Source organism: Zonotrichia leucophrys, chromosome 10 (genome assembly GCF_028769735.1).
Source record: "Zonotrichia leucophrys gambelii isolate GWCS_2022_RI chromosome 10, RI_Zleu_2.0, whole genome shotgun sequence".
In the NCBI taxonomy this organism is placed as follows: Eukaryota; Metazoa; Chordata; class Aves; order Passeriformes; family Passerellidae; genus Zonotrichia; species Zonotrichia leucophrys.
The window spans coordinates 11,916,601-11,943,801 of NC_088180.1; the positions used below are offsets into that span (position 1 = coordinate 11,916,601).

Below are 27,201 nucleotides of genomic sequence, written 5' to 3' on the forward strand. Positions count from 1 at the left end.
GCAATTCTGTCAATCTCATCAGAAAAAGCTTGTTCTTTCCTTTCTTCTTCCCCCCACAACCCCTCCTTGGAGTGCCACCAAAAGTTATTATTTTCTCATGTTAAAAAGAAAAAAAAAGTTAACTCCTTCAAACATGTTTTTTACTGGCTTTGGCTTGGCAAGCAAAAAAACAGGAAAGTACTTTTCTTCAGTTGCAGGCAGGTGGATTTTCCACTAACGCCAGGATAAATTTAAATGTAGCTCTTAGTGGCTCATTCTCACCACACCCACTTAGCAGCAGCTCCTGTGGGCGTTGGGTGCTGTTGTTTACAGCAGCCAAGTGGTCTCTAACCTAATGATGGTTTTTTCCAGCAAAACAACACGTTTGCCACCCTTCTTTTCCTGCCCGCACCAAATATCCTAGTGACCTGTCTAGTGACCAGGGTAAGGACAGGAGTGTTGGAATGATTAACTACAAAATGACAGTTTCAAACCCTGTTGTCTTCACAGGTTCTGATTGACTAATCCTACATCATCCCAAAATGTTTTTGAAAAAGACAAGGAATTTACAGGAAAGAACTTGTCAAACATTTCTCACAGCCTTGCTGGGTATTTGAAAAACCACCCTGCTGCTTCTGTTAGTACTCAGGAACTTTTCCAGAGATAAATCTTCAGCCATTCTATCTGAATTCATATCCATAGCCCAGCCCAAAGCTTTAGCTTGGAAAAACTACAGAAGTTGTTGTGACACCAAGAAAGAGCCAGTCGTGAGGGATGTCTGCTGTTCTCAGTTCTGTCTTTCAGCGGTGGGGCACATACCAGATTTGCCACACAGGAACCTGACTCTGTAGTTGTGGCAGCCCTCTCCTGTCTGGTCCTTGCCGTGGCACAGGAATTGGTAATCGTGGCCGCCCTTGTAGAAAACCTCCGTGGTTAAATCTGCTCCATCAAGAGTCATTGCCTGGAAAAGGGATGGAAATACAGCTCAGGTACTGCTGTGAGTGAAAGGATTTCACCAAAACATCTGAGCCATCAGAAGAGGCCTTTGCTTAGTTATGTGTGGTGGCATAAGCGCTGCCTAGCAAACCCCTGTGTTTGTGCCCTCCAGGCAGCACTTCCAGCTGCTGCTCACACACAGCTCCTGCTGAGGTGCACGCCTTTTCCTGTGTCTGTGTGAGACCATGGGCTGTTTGGGAGGAGTTTGGGAGCTTCACAAACAGCTGCCTCAGTGCCCTGGATTTTCTCTTGCCACTGGTTTGAGAGCAGATGGAAACGTTGAACACGGATGCTTGCACCCAGATGAACCCATGGCTTCAAGCCTCTGCACTGCTCTCATTCCATTGCTTGTGGCTGGGCTCTGGATGAACCTTGCAGAAGAAAAGGGCTAGGGGTTTCATTTCTCCATTGCATGGATCAGTCTCCCAAAAAAACCCCAAGGGTGCTGCAACACTGCTGCCTGTTCCAAAAGAAACAAGGAGAAAGTGGCCTTTACTCACAGGCAAGTACCAGCCTGTAGAGCTGCCTTGAGGAGTTGTTATCTTCTCAAGGCTGTATCATGCCAAGAAGCAGTGAGATATGAAACCTCTCTGCTGTTCCTGCTGGGCCAACGTCTCAGGGTCATGTCAAATTTCACATTCTGTCTCCAGAGCTTGCATTTCTCTCGACCCTTTCACAAAAATGTGTTGCATTGCATGGGGTATCCAAATACCACGTGCATTTTGGCAAGGCACCAGGAGAAAAGCCATCTTTCCATGAAGGGGCTGATCCTGATTCTCTCACTCATGCAGGCTTTCCTTATTAATGAATCCACCCCTGCTGCCATGTGTGGAATTAGCACCATCAGCTGGAGGAATGTGCCTCTGGCTGTGCTGTTCTGCTGTTATTATCATCATCATATCTTCAATTTTCTCCCATGTTCCAGAGCTGGGCCAGGCCAGCTGCTATAAATCATGCAGCTTTGTAAAAGCAATGAGCAGCACCAGATTACAGTACCTAAGGATTTGCCCTAAGATCTGCAGGATAAACTGAAAAATGTCTCACTTTTAATATACATGGAGGGAAAAAAGAAAAAAACAACTTATTTCACAGAAGAGGGGGAAAAAAGGTTTGTTTCTAGAGCAGAAGAATATCTTCTTTCTGTTTTAACACACATTCTAGAAGGGGATGCATCATAAACATCTGACCCCTGTTTTGAACTAAGTTGTCACTTCTAATACACGTATATGGAAGCAGAAATGAATGTGGATTTGGTAAGACCTGGCAGAAAATTATAGGGCAGTTTTTTCCTTTCTGTTCAAGAGAGATCCTTTATTACATCTAGCCCTGGAAACTTTCACTCATACAGTCAGCATTCCCATTTACTTCAATAGCCACATTCTTGTGAATAAGAACAACTCCACTGGCTCAGAGCACACAGGAACCTTGGGCTCAGCCTCACAGATGTGAAGGATTTTATTGTCTTTTTCTAGGCACTGCTTCTGCTATAGGTAGACATAAAAAGTATATGGTGAACATACCCAAAAAAATACCTTCATTTCTTGCTAGGCTTTTTTGTCCTTAAAGGGGTTTTTTGCAATATCAGAAAAGGTATCTCAGCATGCTGGCCTGATGGCATAATTATAACGCTTAGCTCCAAACAGAATTCAAATTTCTTTCCACAGAGATAAAACAATTGGTTCCAAGAAATGGCTGAAAGCTCAGCAATAATTTTGACCACCTGCTACAGCTGGTAGTTACACTATCTTGTTGCATTTTGTGATTAATTTTTTAGGTAGGGTCCATTCCAGGACCATTTAAAACCTTTGAAATTTTCATGTGCTTGCTCCTTTTAATCTTCCAGCAGGGAACCACATATTTCATGATAGCATCTGTGCTGTCCATGACCCATCTGTACACCTTTTCATGCCAGGAGCTGGAATTTACTGAAAGGAGCTCAATTCTACCAAATTTGTCCCAGAACAATACGAGATTGTATACAAGATCTTATGGGTTACGTATTAGAGTGGTAAAATAATGGGTGTATTTTATTTAGAAACAAAAATTACTGACAAGCACAATTATTTTGGGAGTCCAGTGCCAGTGCAAAGAAGACTTGCCCCTCTGAAGTGAGTCGTTAGCCTGCCTACCTGGATGTCAACGGGCTGCCTGCAGATTTTGTCAGGATGAGCAGCTTTGAAGTCAGACAGCTTCTCCATGTCCTTAGATCTCGCTTTGTCAGGCTTCACGAACCACTCTGTCCATTCTACATCTGGAGACAAGTGCAAACAAGTATAGACATTTGAAAGTCAAGCTTAATGAGTGCAGCAAAAATGCATGAAGCATAAATATGATCTCCGATATCGTTCACAAGTTTCTTCACTGATGATCTGATTCATGCCTCTTCCTGCCAGTCTGTCAACCACTTTTAATGATGCTGTGAAGTGCAACCAGCCCGGGGAGAGCAGAGTTATTAAAAGCTTCATAATTGGCGTGTGCACTGTATTAATAGATACACATTTTGGATCCGTGTCTGCCTTAGCTGCCTCCTCTGATCTTCAGATCAAGTTGCACCAGCTACTGTGTGTTGTCTGAAACATGGACATGATGACTGTGCAGGGAAAAGAAGAGGTTGTGTGTGATCCCTGAGACCACAGGAGATGGAATTTCATACCCAGTGCAGAAAAGGGAAAAGGATCCCAGTTATTCAGAGGGTCCTAGAGACAACTGGGGGGATAATCTGTGAGTGTTCATTAATTGGTTTAGTGATGACATAAATAACAGCTAGCAAGGCCACTCTTCCCAAATGGAAAAGGATTGCAGGAAAAAGGATGATTCACCCTATTTATCAGCTGCCTAGCACCAAGGGAAATAGCCCACAGACCCCTCACCTTGAACCCACTCGCTCGTTGAAGAGACATTAAAATGTTCTCCATTCTCAGCTTTGAAGAGTTTGAATACTTTGGCCACAGCTGAACCTTTGTGACCTGTTAAAAAACAAAAACATTAGTAAAATCATTGAAATCAATTGGAAAAATCATTGAATGCAATTGATAAGAGTAAGAACTGAAAGTAATTGTGCTTATTTGCATACTTTGACTACATTATTCAAAATTAGCCTTGCACAAATTCCAGAAAAATTTACTAATCTTGCAATGAGGCTTCAGACACTTTTGTAATTGCATGGATAATGAGGAAGAAAAACTTTCAAAAATCAAGAGAGGATAAAACCCACAATTATTTGTTATATATTACTATTACATTATTATTTTTATTTAATGTTGTAGCAAGCTGTGTTATTCATGTCATGAGAAGACAGAAGAGTGAACAATGTTCACAGGAGGACTTGAGGCTACTGATTCAGGACACACTGATTAAATTTTCAGCTGGTGTGAGTGAACTGGGTCTGTTCCACAGATTTGTGTCTTAAGAGAGGTAGTGTCTGAGCTCAGTGAAGTTACATGGATTTACACTGGTGCAGGATCTCACCTTTTATCTAGAGGTTTGGATAACCTAAGCTATCCCTCACTCAGCTGCTTCAGATGCATTAGTGGGAAGAAGCAATATATAAAGAGAGCATTCAATTAAATGTGTCAAAGCACCAATTGCTCATAGCTTTGATGTAATGCAGTGCGAAGTAAAAAACACCATTGACCAAATTATTCTCAGCTATAACTCCAGTAACTCCCAGACATCACGTCAAGACAGAATTTTGTGCATTAAATACCTTGATATTCAATGTGGTCTTCAACAGAAGAGGAGGGATTTCCTTTAATGGTAATAAAACTCCAGGGGTGCCTGGAAAATGAAAATGAGAAATGATCAAGTAATGTCAAGTATGAGATGGATATTTCTTATAGCCCAGTGTTCCTAAATTTCTCAGAGGCACCACATCCAACACAGTTTCATTAGTGTCACAGGCAGAGTAGTTAAAATAATTATTATCTTACCACTCTATATTTCTTCAGTAAATATATCAGAAGAGAAGCAAGTTTGAAGACAAATCCCCACTTAAAACATGCCTGTAACAAGTGTGTTTGTTTTTTAAATGAATGTTTGAAGACACTTGTGTATGACAGACCCAAGAGACACTGGCAACTCCTTGGGGAGCCTGAAAATAAATCCTCTGTGTGTGATTACATGTTTATACACTGAACAATATGAAAAGAAGCCACTGCTTAAATAAATTTAGCTCATGCTGAAACCTTGTATATGACAATTGTCTTTGGAATGACCCATAAGAGTTTCTAATAGACAGACTGGCTGGCAAAGGACAGTAAAAATTCTTAGATAGTCTCTGCATATCTGGTTTCCTTCTTTGAATATTGAGCATTGAACAAGGATAAAGGTTTACAGCTCTGAATTGTCTATTCAAACCTGATCCCAAGCCAGAATTCAGTTCATTATCATCTGATGGTTTTTGATCAAGAGGGTTCAGTAGCTATCAGCCACCCTGGAGGATGAGAAAACAATGGAGACAGGGACTAAAGTGCCTCCCAACCTTGGGGCTGAGCCCAATTAGGAGGGGTCAGGGGCGATTTTTATCTTCAAAGTAGAAGCAGTTCAGGCATATCCGCTCTTAATGAGTAAGAGAATAAAAAATATGCTTTTAGGGTGGTAGGGAGACTGCCCTGAATTACCAAAAACTCCCATGGATTAGGTCATGTCTCTATAGCTATAAACATCTGGTCATTTCAATTGCATCAGGAGTCTTGCAGGTCACCTTACATTGGTGCAAGTGAAGTTCCAAACCAGAGTGGTTTGGAACTGCAGAACAAAACACATACAGACATTGAGAGAGAGCCACTAACACACACCCAGATCACGAGCTGGGCTTTGCTGGGATTTGCTGGGATTTGGTGCTGTGGGGGCAGCAGGGGCAGGCTCGGGGTGAGCTCTGGTGCAGCCCAGGCTGTGCCATGGCCCTGGTGGACACTGCTCAAGGGGACACTGTCCCAGCAGCATCCTCAGCCCCAGCCCTGGCCAGGCTGGGTGGGAGCTGCCAGCACCACTGCCTCGGGAGCTGCCAGCCAGCCAGATGCTCCTGCTGGAAAATCTGCCTTTGTGCCAATTGCTGAAGGCACTGACAGGCTGTGATCTCCATCCAGGGAGAGAGGGGGATGGGAGCAGGAAGGACACTTTATCACTCAGCACTCAGGATAGACGTTTTGTTATTATTATTATTATTTTGGTAAACAAAATTTGAAACAAATGACAAAATATTATGATGCCTCAAAAATAATCTCAAAAAAAATTTTTGAAGAATAAGGAGTTATTCACTTCTGCAGCTCAAGGTTTGGCCCCATTTCATGTGTTAAAATACTTGTTTCTCCCTGTTATTTTGCCACTAAAAATAGTTTTAAAGTCGTTCAACCCTGACACATAAGGACACATGCAATCTGTTTGGGCTGTATGAAATGAAGCGACCAGGAAGTCCAGAGCCAAGCAGGAGATATTTATGTGGAATTCCAAAGAGAATAACTATGTCATCAAGTGCAAAAAGGCTTTCTCTTCATTTATTAGTAAAAGGGGGAAAAAATGGCTCACACTGAAAGAGTAAACACACTTTTCAGAAGGAAAACAATAGGAGAGGAATGCAAGATTTTCCTTTCATTCCTAATGAATGTTCTGGACTCAGCAAACAGGGATTAAAAGAGATTCCAGGAGCACAGAAACATTGCTGAATAAATCAGCATTGTGCATCGGCTCTGCCACAGCAAGGGGGAGTTGCACAACTTTACAATCTGGTTGAACACTGAGCGAGTGGAGATGGAGAGGAATTTGCCCATTAACCCCCCCCAGCACCCCCTCCAGAAACCAACACAATCTATGACTGAATCGCACTCTCCTTCTCCCAGGGATGCCCATGGCCAGCCCCAGCCATCCTCAGGAGCTGGGAAGATTTGACAGCCAGGATTGAGCAGGAGCAGCCAGCAAACCCCAGGGCTGGGCAGGGAGTGCTGACAGGAGTGTAAGAAATAAAAATCCATCTGCTCTGCTCAGTCAGAGCCTGCCATGGCCACAGAGGGTGAAATGTGTACACACGTGTGTAATTTTCTCATTCTGAACATTTTTTTCTAAGGTTCTAAAAAAAAATTTCCAAAAGCACCTGTCAGTGCATACATCCTTATTCATAGTTATAGATGTATCTGAAATGCAAACCACTATATCTGAATCTTGTTACACTGAAGGGGAAGTTCAATTTGCTTTAGAGGAAAAGCCTGGACACACCTAAATCTGCCTGTGTTCCACTGTGCCATCAAACTGCCTTTCTAAGTCTGGCCCCAGCTGCCATCCAGACAATGTGGTTTTTGAGAATTGATGAACTTAAACTCTGAGAACACTCCTAAAAATATGCTCTTTTAAATAATGCACCAGATATTTTTCCACACACCAGTGTGCTGGTGGAAGACAGTGTTGGCCAATTACTACTTCATTATTTATCCACATGTCTCTTGTGGTATTTCAGATAACAGCATGGCAAGGATTAGCCTTTTGACTGCAAACAATAGCAACACTGAAAGTCACACTTCCATGGATGAATTTCTGCAGTATTTCCATTATAAACATTGATGGCAAAATGTTGAAAAGCTTGCATTAAAACACCACAGCAGCCTAAAAAAATCAAGTGCAATTTACTTTTATAAACATTTGCAAAAACCATCAATTCCTTCCTGTAGCATCATTGGGGAAAAAAAGTATAATGTTCAAAATTCAAATTCTGTTTCTTTAATTCCAGCATTTGAAGAAACACCCAGCAGGCTACTGGGCTCTAATATGGGGTCTAGATTTGAGAGCAAGAATTGCACTGATGGAGACAGCCTGGTTTTGGAGACCATTTCTGTCTTTCTTGTTAATTCTTTGAAATGTGTTGTCTGGTGCCCAGGAGTCCCTGTAACTTTTGACACAACCTCTTCGTCACCCACCCCAGATCTTGCTCCATCTGTGTGTGCCCAGCTGACAGATGTCTCTTTCCATAAACTCCTGTATTGAAACACTTCTCCCTACAAGGCAGATTTTGTGTGTGTGTGTGTTCTGCAGACACTCTCTTAGTGCCTCATAAAAAAAAGCCTACATAAATTCAGATAAACACAGAAAATATAATGGCTACAGTTGGGTAAATAGCAAATATTCTCAACAGTCTGTGTGCCAACACAGACACTGTTTTGGCCACAGAAGTATTTACAGTCCACACCATAAATCCATGTTTGCTAAATTTCTGTGCTGCACAAGTCCCCAGACCTGTACTGGACAAGCAGAGGAATGTGCTGTATGTGTGTCTGTATGTAGCCAGGGCTACACAGCAATTATTGTACCCTCCTTAATGCTCAGCCCATCTAATCCTCTCTGTCTGTATGAATATGCCTCTTAAATCTTTGGGGGATGGCTTGAAAATAAATTGGAATAAGCAACCTGTGGGAACAATGTCTTGGAAAACAATCTTTTTTAATGTGAATCATATGCTATTCCTCAATCTGCTAATAAAAATACCCAATATAGACTCTGAGTGCATCTGAAACTATCCAATTAACTGCTAAAACTGCACATTGAGATGTTTCCCTCTTTTTTTTTTTTTTTTCCCATGTGAAAGAACTTTGTGACTTTGAAAGAGTGGAACTATTTGGACATCTCAGGAACATAATAAAGCCTCTGTGCTGGGAGAACTGGCAGGACTGGCACATACCTAAACCCAAGGTGGAGGAAATGCTTGCTGCCCAATTTGGTCATTGCTTTCCTGGCCAAGTCATCCAAGTTTCTGGATCCTTCATCATTCACTGCGACCGACAGGATCATGCCATTTGCAACTCTGCCCAGATACTGAGCCAGGCGGACACTTTCCTCTTTTGCTCTGTAGGTATCAAACCTGAAACGGTCAAAAACCCCCATAAACATTTACTGCAGCAATCACCACACCTTTATGTACTGAAAAGCAAGTGCTGTAAAGAAAGTACTCTTTTGTATTGCTCACTGTAATGTTACACTGCTGCAAAAGCACTTGTCTAGCAGGGTGTCTGTTAAGCCAAATTGATTAAACTCTAATTGACAAACTGCAAGGTATAATAACACTGCTCACTCTGTGGTCTAGGAGGAATTGTACAGACGTGCAATTGCACCCATTTGAACAAGATGCTGAAATGAGTGTGTTTGAGCTTGCTGAGATGCCTGCTCCCCCCCATCCTCACACCCAGGCAGCCAGAGGGTCACTCACCGATCAGAATGGACAACTGCCCCTGTCCTTGGGTCAATGACATGGACAATGACACCCCGGTGGCCCCAGCTCCTCTCGAAGTAATATCCACCTTCTTCCATGCCACCAGGATGGAGAGTCTTGTTGAGGAAAGTCCAGGAGAGCTTTTTCTTTCCGTGGATCTCAAGGGTGCCGCCTTTGCTGACTCCAAGGTACTTCTGCCCAAAGTAAGGATCTGGCTGGCTGCCGTCATCCGCTCTGGAGCAGGAAAGGAGGAAAGGGACCAGGTTTGGGTTTGTTCTGAGTCAAGGAACCCTCTCCTTGTGCTGCCATGACCCAAGGAGAGGTCTCAAAGTTTGCTGTGCATTTCTTTCAGGTATTCCAAGAATCAGGAGCTGCCCACGTTGTACAGAAAATAAATTATATTAAAAAATAGTAGCAGCTACCAAGGACTAAAAGCAATCTGGAACATAGCTTATACATGCTATATTAATTATATCCAGGCCAGAGGAGGCCTGGAGCCCAGACTGAATGGCATATCTGTGCTTTTGAATTCTGGAGGCAGGCAAGACCCTAATCAGGAGCTAAGAGGTCCAGTGATTGTTAAATGTTAATTTAGCATCCTTGAAATTTCAAGAGATCCTTTACCAATCTGCAAGACAAATGTATTATCCTTCAGCTCACAACTCCCATATGGAAAGAAAGGAGGCTTAGAGAGGAGAACTTTCAGACAAAAACAACTCATCCGGTTTTAAGCCTATTCTGAAAAATCAGTCTGAGTTGTGGGAAAGTGCATGCTGATTCTCTAGCATGCCCAAACACCCCAGTGTTCATATCCCAGTAGAAGAGAAAAAAATCCCAAACCTGCATCAATTTTGTGGGCCATTTAAATTGTTTAAAAAGCTACTGAACTTTCCACAGAGCACTGATGATAAGTATACCTGAGAACATGCAATTTTAAGGAACACTTTCATTCCCTGATGTGGAAGGGAGATGCTAGAAGGTTCTAAGGTAGTATTTTACCATGCATACATACCGCCCATATAAGATGATAACCACATTGCCTTGGTAGGGGCACAGCTCACTGCCGATGTGCAGCTCTCCATCATTTTCAATGAGGATGTGTCTTGTACGCAGAATGATGGGCTGCACATCATCTTTGATCACCAGTTTTCCTAAACAGAGAAGGTTATGACATTTGCTTTATCACCCAGCAGCTCATGTGATGTTGTGGTATCATTGTGCTAAACTGACATCTCAGTTTTTGAAGTTTTTCTCTTCTTACACCCCAAAACAGCTCTCAATACAATTCCTGAAAACATTGGTTTTTATTCGGTCCAGTTCTTGAAGAGTGCAAATAAAATTTACATGGAAGAGGACCAATTCAAAACTGAGAAATCTAGAGTTAAGATGAACGAAAGCTATTCATGCCAGCAACACTATGGCTCTGTCCTTGGAGACAAAGAGGGACATAAGCATCTGCCCTGTCCTGAGGCCCTGATAACACAACTACTGCAGTGTGATGCTATCAGGCCAGTGCTTTGGTAAAAAAATGTTTTTGAAGCAAATTGCAGAAGTTACACTGAGATTCTTGTGTAAATTCTCCAGACAGGACAGAAATTAGCCTGGTTACAATGGCTAAAGAATCTCAGCACTTCAGCTACCACCCAGCCCTGTACTGAGGTGTATTTGCCCAGTCACCACTCCCTTCTCAGCAAGAAGCTGTCCCAGCACAATCCCCAGTGATTTAAGCAGTCCCAGGGGAAAGCAGAGTGCAGGCAGCCTTAGAGCAGCAGGTTTTACCTCCATCAGTGATGTGGATGGAGTGCACGGTCGCAGAAGAAGAAAGCAGCACCTTCCTGCCATTGCGGATTTCAACGCGGTTTTCTTCGTTGTGCCCTGGGTTCCACACTTCTAACTCAGGCTCTCTGTCAGGACATGTGACAGCTGCTTCTGCTGGGCAAACATGGAGAGAGGGGACAGTCAGTGTTTGTTTGGAGGGGGACAGGAACCTGGGTATCTTTACAGTATCATTCAGCATCGGCCTCTGCCTGACTCCCTGGAGCACAGCAGTGCCTCAGTGCACCAGGGCACATGTGGGTCACCACCAAAAGAAAACAAACAACGGCTTAAACTGATGGTTTTCTGTTTTCTGGAAGAATGGAAAAACCCAATGCAAAGGAGCCTTGCAGAGGATGCAGTTTCTAGAAAACTACTGAAAAGGTACTTTCACTGAGCCCTTCCTGCAGTGACATTTAGCTCTGTTCACACCATCTAGACACAAAGCCCAGGGAAGGTGTTGATAAGAGGATAAAACTACTACCTTTAAAAATGCCCCCCAAAACCTGCTTTGTTTAATATAAAAATGTTAAAATATGTTTGCATTATATATTTTCATTTGAGATGGAAAGAGAGATCAAACTAACATGGAAACACCAAGCACCAAGCAATTAACAGTACATCCAGTAACAGAGAACAGCAGGAACCTCACAAGTGTGCCTGGCTTTGTGAGCTTTTCCAGGCAGAAGAAATAAGGATTCATTCACTTTGGGATCACACATCTGCAGTCTCCACACACCAATTTGATGATGGGCTGCCATGACGTGCTAGTCTGAACAGCTCTCATACCACATGCAAGAGTCTCATGTTGCAACTATTTATTTCAGATAAAATATTTCCCTGGTACAACCTCAGTTGATATGTGAGCCTCTAATCAACAAATATGATATGTCTTACTGTAATCAACAAAGCTGTGAGTGAGAGTCTCAAGTGTGATGCATATTTTCTGAAGGTAGAACCTTTTCTAATCCCTGGAAGCTGAGGTCAGTGGAAGTTTGAACAATGAGCCCTTTGCCTTCAGAAAGGGCTGGGAGTTCTCACCAACTCTACAGTTTTTATTAATTAAAACAAAAACACCATGGAGAAAAGTACAGGACCAACAAATCAATGATGATGGTCATGGGATAAACACCTTGAGCTCAGCAGGGTTATGTCTCTGGAACTCGGTATGGTAAATTGGGTGGGTTTTGACCCACAGGTAATGGAAATGCCTCCAGGTAATGGAAAGGACAGTGATGTGAATCCAAGCAATGAAACATTTCCTGCTACTGGTTCAGTCAACAGGCAGCTGTTCTGTGCTGCCACTGTGGAACTTGAAGGACATCTGTAATTCCACTGCAACAAAAACAAAATCTGCCCATCTGCATTCAGTTTCCCCTCACATTCCTCCACCAGCTTCATATCTTAAGATAACAATAGAATTGGACCAGTCATGGCTTTAAAGACTCCAGAGCCCCAATAAATATCAGTTTTCAAGGTGAGTGAGGGATGTTTCCTGTGGGCTGCATAGACCTGTCTCTGCAAACTTTTCCCATATACACGAAGAAAATCAGAGAGGGACAATAATCTACCAGACAGCAAGTCAGATACAGATAAGCATTCAGGAGCTGATTTTGATACCGCTGTGCCAGCTGGAAGCTGGAATTGCATTAATAATGTCAGAGGCACTCCCTCTGATTTACAGTAATTGAGAAAAATGAGGAGGTGTTTCTGGGTTCCTACCAGAAGCCACACAGAATTAATAAAAGTTAGAAAAGATAAATATTTCAGACAGGGAATGGGGCTTGCATTGTAAATAGATGTTCAAATATAACTGCAATACACACTGACAACAATTAAAAACAAAAAAAGATCTGTTATTTCCCTGAGAATAAGGATAGTAGAAAAAAATTGCTCTTGATGAGAAGTGATATAAACCAAGAGAATCCATTCAAATGTAAAGGTATAATGTAAAGGTATAATTTATCAATTATACCTTAATTAACCAATTCAAATGTAAAGGATAAAAATCTTGTTCATTTTTCCATTTGCTTGAATATGCTGCTATGCAAGGAGCTTCCTGCAGTCTCAAAAGATGGCTTGTGCCCCCAGACTCATTATTTTGAAACAGAGAGGCACACAGGGAAGACTAAGGGGAAATCAAGAGGAATTCAGGCTGGTGTTTGGGATGACAAACAGCAAAAGCCAACAAACCAGAAGCAGAGGACCCAAATTCCCAGTTTCATTAACCAATTTGTAGCAGGAACTTTGCACATCACCAGCATCTGCTGTGCCAATGGCACCATCAGGCTGAGCATCTTCTGCCAGCTGGTCCAGTTACCTTGACAGCTTGATTACTGCCTTCATTGTCATTTTTTAAATAAAAGTGCAAATTCTTCCCAGCACAAGGAATTAACTGAATGTTTGCTTCTTGACCAAAAGGGCCTGAGCATGACAATGAGAGGTTGCTCCATGCAGCTGCAGTGTTTGGGGCAAGACATATGGGCTCTTTGTTCCAAACAAATCCAAACCTCCAAACTAGCTGGATATAGAATATGTAAATCAAGCTCCCCTTTCCCCCTTCCCTAAAATGATTGTTAAAAAACAGCTTGGAAGAGACAAAACCCAAGGGACAGGGATGTCCCAGGTCAGAGATTTTTGCTCTCCACATCTGGGCTGGAGGAATGCAGGAGAGTGCTTGCCTTCACCTCCCTCAGCCACAGCTATTAGACCTGAGGTTTCTGTTGCTATTTCTTTGTGGCAGTTTGTTGGGTTTGTGTTTGGTTTAAGGATGTGTGGCAGAGTCTGAGGCATTGCTGAGGGGACTTTCACCTGCTCAGAAATTTCAGTCTTTGCCACTCCAGCTGCCCTTGACTGGGTAAATTGGCACACCAGAAAACTGCTTTTCTCCTGAGTTTTTTCACTCTTCCCTTGACTCTTTTTATACAAAAAGTGAAAAGCTGATCAATTTAAACCTATTTAAAAAAGCGTTACAAACCATACCCTTTTTCCCCATGGCAAGAAAACTTACCTGTGCTTACTGAAGACACTACAAACAGGAAAAACCCCAAAATTCCAGCCAGACACTTGGAGGTAGGTAGAGCCATTCTTCAGGATTTTCAGTTCTCTGGATGGATAACTGTGAAAAAAGAATATCAAGAAAATGTCACTTTCCCCCCCCCCCTCAGCTCATTCTCTAAAAAAAAAAAAAAAATAGAGGAAGAAGAAGAGGTTAAATCCAGTTTTATGCCAGACCACCTCTGCGCCTGTTCAGCTCAATGGCTGAAAACACCTTTGCACTGATTCAGGACCAGCCTGAGCGGAGCAAGGAGCCATGGGCAGCTCCTCACCCTTTGTTTGGTTTAGGATCAACCCACTCGGGAATCCAAATAGACACTGAGAGAGCAGCCACCAGCTGTAACCAAAAACGCCTCAGGAATGTGGCATAAACACATCCAGTGTCAGGGCTCTCTGGGGCTGCATATTCACATGTGCTAGAAAGTAATGAAACACAACAGAGAAGGCGTTTGCAGAGTGACAAATTTTCCTGGAGTAACCTTTCAGTGGCACCTCTCTCCCCCCCGAAATACCCACACATTTTTAGCAGTGGTGCTCTGTGTAACCCCCAGATAAACTGTACTCACACTTCCAACCTGAAGCATGCAGTTTCTTAGATTTCAGATCTAAGAAAATATTGTCTGTTTAGTGTGCCAGCTCAGAATTTTCTTGCAAAAACCAAAAGCTGCTTTTGAAACCAGTCTACCTAATGTTGTTTTTGTTTCTTCCGTAGCCAACCCCCAGCAAAAACAAACAAGCAGTGTCATGAAAGTCAAAGTTAGAATTAATGTGATTCTCTCTGGTCTCCAGTGATTGATTCTGCAGCTCTGCCCCGGGCTCATGACAATTTATTGACATGTGTATTCACAGGGAGGCAAGGACACCCACTTCTGTATTCATAAGGCACTGTTTAAAATTCACATGTAGTCCTTGGAGTCTTTAGGTTTTATCATATAAGCCAGTGTCTGAGGAATATCAAAGACATTTATTTGTAGCTGTCATGTCACATCCCACTGCTGAAACCAGACAAATGTATGCATCACACAGTTTAGTTCAACACAAAAAAAGAACACTGAAAAAAAATTCCAGGGTACCCCAATTCCTTTAGGGCAAAAACAAATGTTGTTTTCCATATCACTTGTTAATATAAGCTAAACAACAACAAAAACACAAGACAAAGAATGAAAGAAGCCAAGATTTATTCTGGAGCAAATTTTGTGGTGTATATGTAAAACACATCTGTACCGTTCATAAAGGTGCCACAGCTCAAAGTACAATGACAGGTTCAAAACACATGTAATCCAATGATTGCAGCAAAAACAGCTCTAGGACCAGATTTTACAGGAAATATTTTGCCAGGGAAATGTTTGTTTGCTTTGGTATAGTGTATTTGACAGCCCTGAGCTCTGGAAGCAGCATAGACTCAGGGCTTGGTGGAGTCTATCAGGTGCTGAAATGCTGTTAGAGAGCAGTGGAAGAGAGGAATGCACTTAGCAGTGCTATAACTTTGAATAATGCACATTATCAGAGAGCAGCGCCGTCGCCATGGAATTCGTGCCAGAGCCAGGCTGCACGTGTCTGACATTTTAACAGCATTCACCATCAGCTTTGGATAAGCCAGAGCTCTTTCAAAGAAACATTATTAGAGGTACACCCAAAGTACAGCAGTCACCATTAAAATGCCAGGATTTATTAGTGATTATTGCACAGCCTGATCTGCAGACCCAGTCATTAGGCTCTGCTGGAATGATTGAGGAAGAACGAAACAAGAGGCAATACCACAGGATGGTCATTGCAGATAAACAGCATTTCTCACAGTGTGGACACAACTGTGTGTTAGTGCTCCACAAAGCCAGATTCCCACCAGTGAGGTTTTGCCCATAAAATATTCTCAGATGATACAAGGTTTCACAGGAATAAAAAGAAGAGACTGGTTTTTTGACAGTGGCATGCATTTGCTCTCCTATTGCTGTGTAGGTAGCAAAGAAATGTTTTTGTTCTGGCTCATTAAAAGCTCAAAGGAGTTTTTTTTGAAACCTTACCTCTGAAACAGACCTGCAGCAAACTGGTAGGAAACTACATCAAAAAATTTCTCAGCCTTTGCTTTCTTTAGAGCCAGGAACTGCACAGTACTCACCATCAGGTTGTGGAAAATGGCTTCTGATTTTTTATCCCTTGTTGCTCACCAGGGACTGCTTCCCTGATTGCATCCATCTTCATCAGCAGAGCTCAAAACAAGCAATCAGACACTGGGAAGACATGTCATTTTCAGAAGCATCAGTTGTGTGCCAGGGCTTTGATGTTTTCACAGTGTCTGATCTGCCCCAGTCCACAGAATATCCTGCTTATTCTGTGACTGAGGCAGGGTGTTTGATTCTGAGTTCATTGCAGTGTTAGTATGAACTGGCACTTGCCTTGGAAAGGCTGGGAGCCAAGAGGGCCAAAAGGATCTGACTCCTCTGATTCAGCTCTGACTAACAGCGGGCTGGAAAAATGCTGCTCGGAGGATAATCTCAGGAATTTTCCTTCCAAACCTCTCCATTCAGCATCTTTCCCAAATACCGGGTCCAAGCATGTCTGGTTTGATTGTTCAGTATGAGAGGAGGAAGAGATAGTGACTGCCTGGTCCCTGAGGTGCAGGAGCAGACTCAGGAGCAGATATCTCCTGCCAGGCAGCGCTTCCCTGGCTCAGCACTGGGAGCCCAGGGGATAGATACAACCACACATCCTTGAGCAGGCTCCAGCTCTGATGTAACCACCAGTGTCAAGCAATCTCCCTGCAGGCTCTCAGAGCACAAGGGCCATGCAAGTGGCTGCCTGAGCCTCACATCTCCAGCCTTCCTCAAATACCATCTGGGACTTCTCTCTTGGGCGAGAAAAGCTTTTCTATCTAGCCATTAAAAGCTGCCTGGCAATGGCAAGTGGGACTCATATCCTTGGATCTGGCAAGGCAGACTCTCTGAAATGATTCCCAGCTGCTGAACCTTTCCAAAAAAGTGAACAATGGCAGCAGACAATGCTAAAAGTAGATGCAGGAAACCATCAGTCCTCAGCTGGCTGCTACCAGGTGTCAGCAGCGATGCTGTACTGGAAAGCACACTGCAGAGCGGAATCCCTTCCAACACCCTTCCCATGGAGGCAACACACTGAGGACAATTCTGAGAACAAAACAGTGAAGAAAAGCTCTGAGGAAGCTGGATCCTCATATGGTGGGGTCACACAGACACCCTGAATATGAAGGGTCAGATCAGAGCTTTCCAGGGTCATTCAGAAACACACAGCCCCTTGCACAACTCTGGACCAGCCACCCAAACCTGGAAACAAAATTTTTTAAAGTTTCTCCCAATATTGGGAGAAGTACTGCTTTCTCCCAATACTGGTTTAGAAGTGCTTTCTACGACTGACCTGACACTCTTTGGAGGATGCACCTTCAGCATCTGCTGGAGGCTGCTCCTTTCAGTATGTCAGGCAGGGCATAATGGGATCATTCACAAACCATTAAAAAATGAGGCAAGGACTGGAAAAAAGCAGCAGCTACCTGATCTCTCCTGAAAAGGATGTCAAACAGGGGCAGCAAACCATGTGGCCCCTGTTGCTGCTACTGCCCAGTGAAAAAGACCACCAAGCTGCATGGGGGCAAAGCGGGGATCCAGCACCATCCCCAGAGAACAGGAAAAGCTCACAGGGAAAAGGAACCTTTTACCTGATGGGGAGTGAACTCCCAGCAGACACTAAAGTGCCCCAGGGGCCCCTCTGCAAGGAAGATGCTCCCAGAGACCCTGAGGGCTCAGTGCCAGGGCCACGGTGCACCAAGCCCAGAGCACTGATGCTGAGGCTGCAGCAGCTTCTGGTCTGAAGCCTTGCTGCATCTTTCCTCATGCATATGCAGGGAGGCCAACATAGATTTGGAAGCTGCTCCCGAGAGAGGGAGGAGCTGTTGAATTAACACCTCTGCTCCCTCCTTGCTGACACTGCAAGGCAGCAGGTCCCCTCACCCCGCTCGTGGAATTCTGCATTTCAGCCCCAGCTGGGAAGATGGATTTGAGGTGCACGTTTGCTTTTCTGACCTGAGAACATGCCAGCCCTTGCTACAGTGACATACAGAGGGGATTTTCACACACCCAGCCACAGGCACAGCTAAAGCCTTCAGAAAATAAACACAGGAATTTCTGGGGATTGCTAATGGAAATGCTGTTCAGTCCCAGAGCATGGCAGAGCAAAGCTGCCTCTGCTCCACATCTTTTTCTTCTGCCTGCCACCCACACATCAGCTGCTCGTTTTTACTAGCAAGAGGAGGAGGATTAAACTCAGGAACAGACTTTAATTCTCAATGAATCAATACTGGAGTCAAAAGCAACATTCTGACTGTTTTCCCAGTGAACCTTGGTTTCTTATAAATTTATCTAATAACTTTCCCAACAAGAAGGTTCTGCTCACATATTCTGTATAAACATCGCTGCAAATTCCTTGGTTCCTAATGTCCATAAAAATAGATTCTGAATGAGGAGCAGGAGTTAGAGGAAACTTTTACAATTAATAAATTAAAGAAAAAGAAGGTGTTTGCTAATTTGTTGTAATATTGGCAAGCTATTTTGAGACAAATAAAAGGGGAAAAGTAAAGCTATACTTTTTTTGAAGAATTTACTTTTTTTAAAGCTATACTTTTCTGAAGAATTTACTTTTTTTTTTCTCAGAGGCTTACAGACTTTGAAGAGGAAAGGAAGCAATTTTTGGCTCTGTTTAAACAAAATCATTTGCAATTCCCATCACTCCACCCATCCGAGGCTGACTGAGTCCCAGTTTCACATGCTTTCGAAGCGCTCAGCATTTCACTGAATTAAACCCTCCTCCAGCACATGAAGTTTCCAAAGCACCAAAGCAGTGGGAAGCTGAGCCCCGTTTGCTGAGGCTCAGGGTGCACTGGCTCTGCTGTGCCTGCTGCCAGCCAAGCTTGTGCTGCCAGGGGATGCCAGAAATGCAGAAATGATCTGGGGATGACCAGAATGACCACACACCCTGAATGCTGGGATGTGCTGGACACACCTGGATTAGCTGTGAGTCCACAAGGACACACACACAGTCCCTGTGGACTGCAGCACAGTGTTTGGATATCCTCAGGAAACCCCAGGAGGAATAGCACAGCTTCCTTGCAACACAACAGCCATGCAGCACTTACCCCACAGCTTCATTCACACGGGCTCCTGGTGTGTGCCAAGTTAGCAGCAGCCTCTGGAAACATCCCCTTGGATGCCCCTGCAGTCCCTGGAGGAACAGTACCCTCTGCAGAGCGTCCCTGGTCACAGGGCTGTGTCCCTCCCAAGGTAAGGAAAGCGAGTGCTGTGGCTGGAGAGAATCACAGCATCCTGAATCCTCTTCAAACTGCTGCTTTTAACTACCCAAATAACTGCATCAGGATGTAAATATTTTTCTTTTTGCTTTTGTGGTACTTCAGTGTTTGCATCTGGCTCGCCACGACTCCACGCCTTCCTCTCCAGGACATTTGCCATTTGCTCTCCTTCTGGGGCGGGAGGAGGAATAGAGATTTTTCAGAGGTTTAGGCACATTCCTCTCCTTCCTTCACCAGGCTCTTCCTTTGCCAATTGTTTAGTCTCAGCCTGGGGTTAGAGCTCTGCAAAATTTTATTGGGATCCAGGGTCTGGACATGTCACAGATTATCAAATAAATCTCCCAGAAGCTAAAAGCTTGCTCTGTGAGTACTTGTTCCAGTGCTGGGCTTATGCTTATGAGCCAAAAACATCTTGCTTTTTCCCCACTGTGCAGCATCAGAAATCACAACAATTAGGTATTAATAGGAGTTCCAAAGGACTTCAGGATCTCCCTAGAGGGTCAGTGCCAGCTGCTCAGGCTATTGTACCATTCTCAGCCCCACGATGTCCCATGCATCATGATTTATCTTACCTTAACTGAGCAGCATCCCTGATTTCTTCACACTCTGGCAAGCCAGGCAAACCCAATGCTCACCTCTCCTACCTGGTGTGGGGATGGAGCCACGGTTTCCTTTTCTGCCTGTAAACCTTCTAGCTGTCCTCTGAGCCCACATCCCTGGACCATGGCAGAATGGGTGTGATGGAGGCAAGTGTCCCATTCCCATTCAGAGGCACAAGTCAGCTGGCCAGCACATGGATGCCAGAGCAATCACTCACCAGGGAGCAGAAGTCTGGCCAACAAAACTCTAACCTTTCCCTGCAGCAACTTGTTTGGCCATTTCTGAGAATGCCAGAGAAACAACAGGACATCAGTTACACAACCTTCACCCACCTGCTTGAGCAGCCCTTGTTATTCAATAATGATCTGAAATCACCTGTCCCTTCACTATTGTCACCAAGCATCATGTTCAAACCCAAGTGACTCTTTCATCATTTCAGGGTCACCTTGTGCCTAGCTGCAGTCAGTGAGACCATTGGTTTTTTCTCACTTTGCATATAAATCTCTTATTTTTGTTTTTACTTCAAACAGCTGCAGCATAAACATAAAGCAAAGAGAATTAACCAATAATAGTGACAATATTTCAGTCCTCAATGGGAGCCAAAAGTCAACACAAGCATTGCCTGAAAGGAACACAAAACTTTAAGCAGCACATACTTTATCCTGGGTTTTATTCCTGTAGGTCCTTAATTAAGTGTTCACATCAGCTAGACAAACATCATTTGAGTAGTCATTAGCTTCAGACAGAAACATATTTGTAACTCCTTGTGCTCTGTGCTCAGTTTAATTAGAAGACATTGCCACAAGACCACTGCACATTGACCAAGCAGAGGTTGCTGAGTTCACCTAAGATGCAGCAGCAGATGAACATCTTTTTTAAAAAACATTAAAAAGACATTAATGGTTAAAAGCAGGAATAAAGGGAGAATTCCCTACCTCTGCTTATATTTCCCTGGAATTGCTAAATTTCCACACCAAATTTCATTTGTCTTCCCACAGTTACCACAGAGCAACTCTTGCCTTTAAAACTTACCTTTTGATCCCAAATCACAGATATTTTGAAACACTTCCCCCAGGGAAGGGCAGCCCACAGGCTGCTCCTGTTCTTCTCTGTAAGGCACAGATTGAAAAATAAAGCTCTACCCCAGAGGGCCAGGTGAGAATATATTTATTGGTTATAAAAGACACAAGCAAACACATGAGTTTGGTACAATCCAGTAAGAACAGCAGGTTTTGGTGGTGCTGCTGCTGGGCTCTGCCTGGCTGGTGCTCCCCAGCAGTGCCCCAGGGCACCCCAGCCTTTGCAGGGATGTGCTCCAAGCAGGTCTGAGAAAAAGCAAATTTTAGCGGTTCAACAGCATTACCAGGACACTGATATGCTTACAGCTTCAAGGGAACATAATGGTGAAGAGAAGCAGCTTTCTGATAACCAGCATGATTAAAGACTTTAATCCAGGATGGCTTGGCTTGTCCTTTATGGCCAAGCCTGGCAAAACTCCCTGAAAAACAGACACAAGGAGAGGAGTGACCCTCTGGGTGTGGCAGTTCACTCACCAGCAGCACAGCCTGGGATCCCTCCACACATCATGGACCTTTCTTAGCCCTTCTTTCACTTCTTGAATTAAAATTACAGAACATACAGGAGAGAGAAAGGAAGATGGAAGTGGGAATGAGCCTCAGTGAAATTGTAAACTTGCTGCCTCATGGATCTGCTGGAATTTCAACAAGCTAAGCCAGGTACCCAGATGTCAGTTAGCAAAAATATTGTTTTACTCTGTATTTTTAAATAACAGTGTTACTTCTACTTATTTGACTACCTGAAAATGGTTAGACACTTTGAATCCTTCTTTTATTAGTTTGCATCTGTTTCATCCTGTTATGCCTTGACTATCCCTCATGTCAGCTCTGCTCTGGTCCTCTGCTGTCCCAAAGTACAAAGGCATTATGTATTCTTCCATTTTAATAATAATGTCTTGTGTTTATATTATGTTTTTCATTGCAAAGACTCCCAAGGCTATTTGCAGCTGGCTGGATCGAGACTATTCCTGTAAACACTCCTAATTTAAATAAAGTTTTGCAAAACCAGGAAACAAGACCCTAAATCCTGATCCCGCTGGGGTCAAGAGGATTGGGTTTTTTTTTTTTGCATTATCCTTGGCAGAAGCAATGTGTGCTTGGGAGAAATGCTCCAGCCTGCCCTGAAATGCAGTCCTGGAGCTGTGAAGTCAAAATAGTCCAAATACCTGAAGCAGCAGGAGGAGGCTCATGAGCAGAACATGATTCCCCAGACTGGAAACCAGGGCAGGCACATGGGTGAGCACCCCTGCCCTTAGGAAAAGCAAAGCAGGGGCAGCTTGGGATCAGCCAGCAGCAGCTCAGCCCCACTGCCAGCACCAGCGTGCCACCAAGGTGGCAGGGACAGGACAAAACCCCACCAGTGTCCCCAGGGTGGTGCTGGCCCTGCCTGAACCAAGCTCCCAAAACAGCCAAGAGGGTGGCACAGGTGGTTCAGGGAACAAAGTTTGGCAAAGCAAACAAACAAACAAAAAAAGCAGATTCCTTTTTAATAAAAAAATTCCTTTCAAAAGTATTCAGGGCTTTGATGAAAGAATGAAAGAATAATGTTTCAGGACAAAAGCAAAAAAGAAAACATCAAACTTTTGCTTTTCAAAGGATGAAAGAAGAAGCAGCTTCTCACGAATCAAACCTGAATCAAAATGAAATCACTGCCTCTGCTGTAAAGACTGTGCTGTCCTCCCTGGAATGCTCATAGCAATGAGCTTTGAAATTTCAACCAGAAATTGATATTAGTTTCAGTAAAGCATTGGGGGAAAAGTCCCCAACCCCTGCAACCAGCTCTCCTACCTCCATCCCAAAAAACAAGAAGCTGGAAATGCAGTCAATTTTCCATCTGATCTCTGAAATCTGCATCAAGTTAGGTGGCTGTTTTCTTGATTTCCTTATCACTCCCATTATTCATCCAAACCTGGACTCATTAGCCTCTACTTTTCCAGCAGGAAACCCAGCATGGATTTGCTGGACCAATGATACCAATGGATTTCCTGCAGCAATACAAGGTAAAATTACAATAAGGATTCTCCCAAACTATTGATTTCACCATCCTTCTATCCAAAACAATAAATAGCTCTTATTTCACTGCAGACTGCTTTCTCTTTCATCAACTTTTCAGGTAATGATTGTTTTTCCTCACAAAGAATTGGAACTTTCAAGATGGAATCTTTATCAAATGATTCTGTCTTAATTTTTTTGTTAGAAAATCAAGCTCCCTTTAGGATGGAAAATTTGCAGCATGCAACATCTCACTGGCAAAGTGGAGTAAAAATCCTGAGATAACTCTCCTCTTTCTCACACCCCTAAGCCGAGAGGCTTTCACTGGGTTACACTGGCATATTGTGGTGGGAAGGATATTGATAAGCACTGTATAACTGCTGTACATTTTTGGGTGGGATACACAGCATTAATTCTTCTGGGCTTTCCAACCTAATTAAAAGCCAAAGAAACATGAAAAGCAATAAAAAGCCAAAGAAACATGATAGAATAAATACATTTGCCTCCTTTGTGGAAGATAATAGGCTTTGCTGAAGCTAACCTGACAAAAACTGACATTTCAGACAAGCCCAGCAGGTCTGTGATATTTCTAGAGCACACAAGGATAAGTGATCTGAAAAGAAGGACAGTAATTACTGCATGATTGCAAAATATTCCTTCATTAAGGATCTTCAAGACCTTTAAGCTCCAATACAGAAAAGTATGTAGGAGCATGCTTGACTTTAAGAACACCTAAATCCCCTTAATTTCAATCCCATGAAAGCTCTCCCAAGTTTAAACCTCCATTTAAATGATTCTAGACTTAACCTGTGCCTCACATGGAATCAAAACAAGCCCAAATGATTGTGAGTGCATTTGTGAGTTATGGGAGTGCTGAGACTCTGAAACCATCTATATCCTGGCTCTGATTCTCAATCAACCTTCAATCTTTGGTCTCACAGATGTCCTTTCAGCCCCCAGTGAGTTGTTCCTGCAGGGAATGGAGTGGTTACATTTAGCTGAATGCCTCACTGCAAAATCTTACCAGGAAAACAAAGTGAATGTACAGACATTGCATGTGTCTGTGTCCCTTCATGCACATCTGAGACATGCACACACTCATGGGCAGAAATGCAGATGTAATAACTCAGCAGTGCTCAAATCTCTGGCCATGAACTGCTCAGAAATGCCTTGGACTGAAAATCTGTTTTCTGGCTACTTGACCTGCTTCTGCCAGCAGCCAAGAATATATCTGTCCATCTCTGTTGTTCCCTGTTTATGTGGCAGCAGAAAAACCACAAGGAATGTGGGACAGACATAAACAGGGATGGTCCAAGCCATTGCCAGGGCCCACACAAGGCAGGAGATCCAGCAGGCAGGCAGGACCAGTCACTGGCTCACCCAAGAAAATCACACTGGAAAATCTGGCACACCTATGGTTTTCATCTGTCACAGGAGACAAAAACAATCAGTAAGAATAAACAGAAATGGACTTGTTTCCAAAATGGAAAACTGAATCACTGGCTGCCAGGAAGTGGCTGGGCATGGGGATGGGTGCAAGTGTCATTGCAAGGATCTTATCTCTCCATGCTAGAAAATGAAGAAGAAGAAATTGCCAGTTTTCTAGAAAACCTTTTTGTCTGCTCTAATCTGTACAATCCTGAGAGAGAAATGCTGCTCGTCTTATCTGGCTGATGCTTGGGATTTGTGCATTTTAATTTGTGCCAGATTTCCTCAGAGCACAGGTTTGGTTACAAAATGACATCATTTTCCTTTCTTTGTCTATCAGCCACAGGTTGCTACACGAAGTGGGGTCTCAGCAGTTTTCTTACCTCTCTTTTATGGATGTCTGAACATTTTCAGTTACTGCAAGGGCAGGGTTTTCACAGGTAACTGTGTCAAAGTGCTGCCTACCTGACTGCTCCTGAACATTCATCCATCACCACAAAGAATATCCCAGTGCTGGTGAGCAGGAGCACTGTGCCATTTACCTGCAATGAAAAAAGCAGAGGTAGGTTATATAGAAGCAGGCTGAGGAGCCTTAGACTGTGATCCTGCTCCTCCACAAGGGAGTTACAAGCCAGGAAAATATCTACATTTTAAAAATACCTATAATTTTAAATGTATCATTGGCACAGATGAAGTGACATCATTGATTGTTGGTCAGTGGAAGGAGGAAGCAAAACCCCTTCTCAAAGGGGTACAAAACCATGAGCAATGAGGTCACCAGCATCTTCTGTGGATTAGTAAGACACATACAGGAAGCCAAGAATCCTGAGAGTAAAATGCTTAGTTCAGCCTTAATAGAATTTCCTTTCATGTGGGGAAAATTACTGTCACTGGGCAAAGCAGATTTGCCCATGGAGCAAGGGAGAGGTGCTGAGACAGCAGACAGGGGAATAGAAATTACACATGCTTTTTTTGTTGTTTTCCCTGAAAATGTAAATATCCAAACCAAACTATTCCTTCTTGGAAGGCCTGTCCCAGTGCCTCAAAATTGTAGCAGAAATAGCTCTTGCTCTTCTCCTACAGGAAGAACTCCTTCCCCAGGTTACACATCTCAAGATACGCCATGTTTTTTACTTTTAGAAATACCTGAGCAGCCTGGCACTGGTGTGTCCTCCCAACATCTTGGGGACAGCCCATGCTGAGAGAGCAGAACCTCCACCAAGGAGAGGAACAGCAAGGTCAGGCTGTCAGATCACTGAACCCAGGGTACACAAGACTGCAGTGCACACAGTTTCCCAAAGCCTGCAGGCACCAGGAAGTTCACATCCCATCAATCTGAAACATGCATGTCTCCAGGGAATAGAAGGCCCGGCTAAATGTGGGAGCCAAGTGTTAAAAAGTGACTTCTGCAAGATGTCAGAGGATGCTGAGTGCTATATGGGGTCAAGGGTAAGGGAAACACAAATGTCCAGGCCATGGGTGGGACCTGGGGCAGGGCACACCACAGCCAGCTCACTCAGCCCTTGGGGAAGCTTGGATCAGAAATGTAAAACATCTCTGACTTTTGCATTTCGTTCAGCAAAACAAGAACAAAACGCGTCCTCCTTCATTTTCCAAATGTTCTGTGCCTTTCAAGATTTAGGGTAAGAATCCCCCTTTAGGCACTAACCTTTGCCATTTTCCCTTACCTTAGAAAAACAACACTTTGCATGAAAGCCTCAGAAAAGACAAGGAAGCTTTGAGGATTCCCCACCTGTGCCACGAGTGCTGCACACACAGGTGTCTGTGCTTCACCACGGGCAGGATGCTGCCTCCACTAACACCTGCTTGCTGATGGCTTGGAATACATTTTTGACTAGCAAGAAACCTTGGCTGCTCATGTTCCTTAAGGATGCTGTACCAGCTTTGCTTGGCATTTGTTAGCATTAATTATAATTCAGTAGCACGCAGGCGTGTGAGCCTTGGCAGTGTCCTTGCAAGAATAATTTCAGTCAGCCTTCTCTGTCTAGACAGATATAAGGGACAACCTGACAGTTCCAAACCTCTTTAGTAGTGAAATATAGTTATTTATATCTTTTAGTGCAATGCCAGCAGAGATAATCAGAAAAACAAACTTGTTTTTTCCCCCACATCCTTTGTAAACAATGGCTTCTAGTTTGCTTTTTCCTCCCCTTCCTCTACATTAGAGCAGTGGTGTTAATTCTTCTTCTGAGGTGATAAAAAGCCTTTTTTTCCCCCCTAAGAGCTCAAATCCTCATCTGAATAGAATAGGAACTCCCAGTGACTTTAATTGAGTTAATTGTAAGGGAGAACAATGTACTTGCCCCTTCCAAGGGAACTTCCCATTTCCTTCTGCCAAGGCTCAGCAAGATTCTGCAGTGACTTTCCTTGGAGATAAAGCTTCCCCTATTTAACCTCTGCTTCAAATCCAGTAAGACACAAAATACCTTAATAAATGCAGATGTAAAGTGGGTTTGTATGTCTGTCCTGCCAAGAGACTGGATCTGGATCCTTATGTTCTCAACTAAGGGTGTGCTGCTGATAGCAACCTGAAATTACACCTGAGACAGCCTTAGAAATTGCCTTGCTAACTGGTTTTCATCAGCAAAACCACACTGGCTATCAATGCCCAGATATACATGATCCCACAAGTAAGAATCCTTCACTCAAATTGTGATCCTGATTCACATTTAAGTGTTCAATATCATTATTTATAAAAGGGCTGTTGCAGTGTGAGGGAT

General features: G+C 43.5%; 1 protein-coding gene and 1 pseudogene across 2 annotated transcripts in view; both read right to left on the reverse strand.

Moving 5' to 3' along the window:
- The window catches only part of CEMIP (cell migration inducing hyaluronidase 1), a 100,474-nt gene that overhangs the window by 36,460 nt on the left and 36,813 nt on the right, over positions 1–27,201 (reverse strand). Inside the window, exons 2-10 of one of the 2 annotated variants that reach the window (XM_064721989.1) lie at positions 13,992–14,099; positions 10,946–11,095; positions 10,179–10,317; positions 9,164–9,400; positions 8,639–8,818; positions 4,682–4,752; positions 3,846–3,941; positions 3,105–3,226; positions 799–940 (exon numbers count right to left, since the gene is read on the reverse strand). In XM_064721989.1, coding sequence (XP_064578059.1) covers positions 799–940; positions 3,105–3,226; positions 3,846–3,941; positions 4,682–4,752; positions 8,639–8,818; positions 9,164–9,400; positions 10,179–10,317; positions 10,946–11,095; positions 13,992–14,067 — 1,213 coding nt within the window. In that variant the 5' untranslated portion in view covers positions 14,068–14,099. Of the gene's footprint in view, positions 1–798; positions 941–3,104; positions 3,227–3,845; positions 3,942–4,681; positions 4,753–8,638; positions 8,819–9,163; positions 9,401–10,178; positions 10,318–10,945; positions 11,099–13,991; positions 14,100–27,201 lie in introns of both variants that reach the window. The other variant, XM_064721988.1, reaches the window with a different exon arrangement.
- Positions 21,117–27,201, reverse strand: part of LOC135452428 (uncharacterized) — a 39,387-nt pseudogene continuing 33,302 nt past the window's right edge.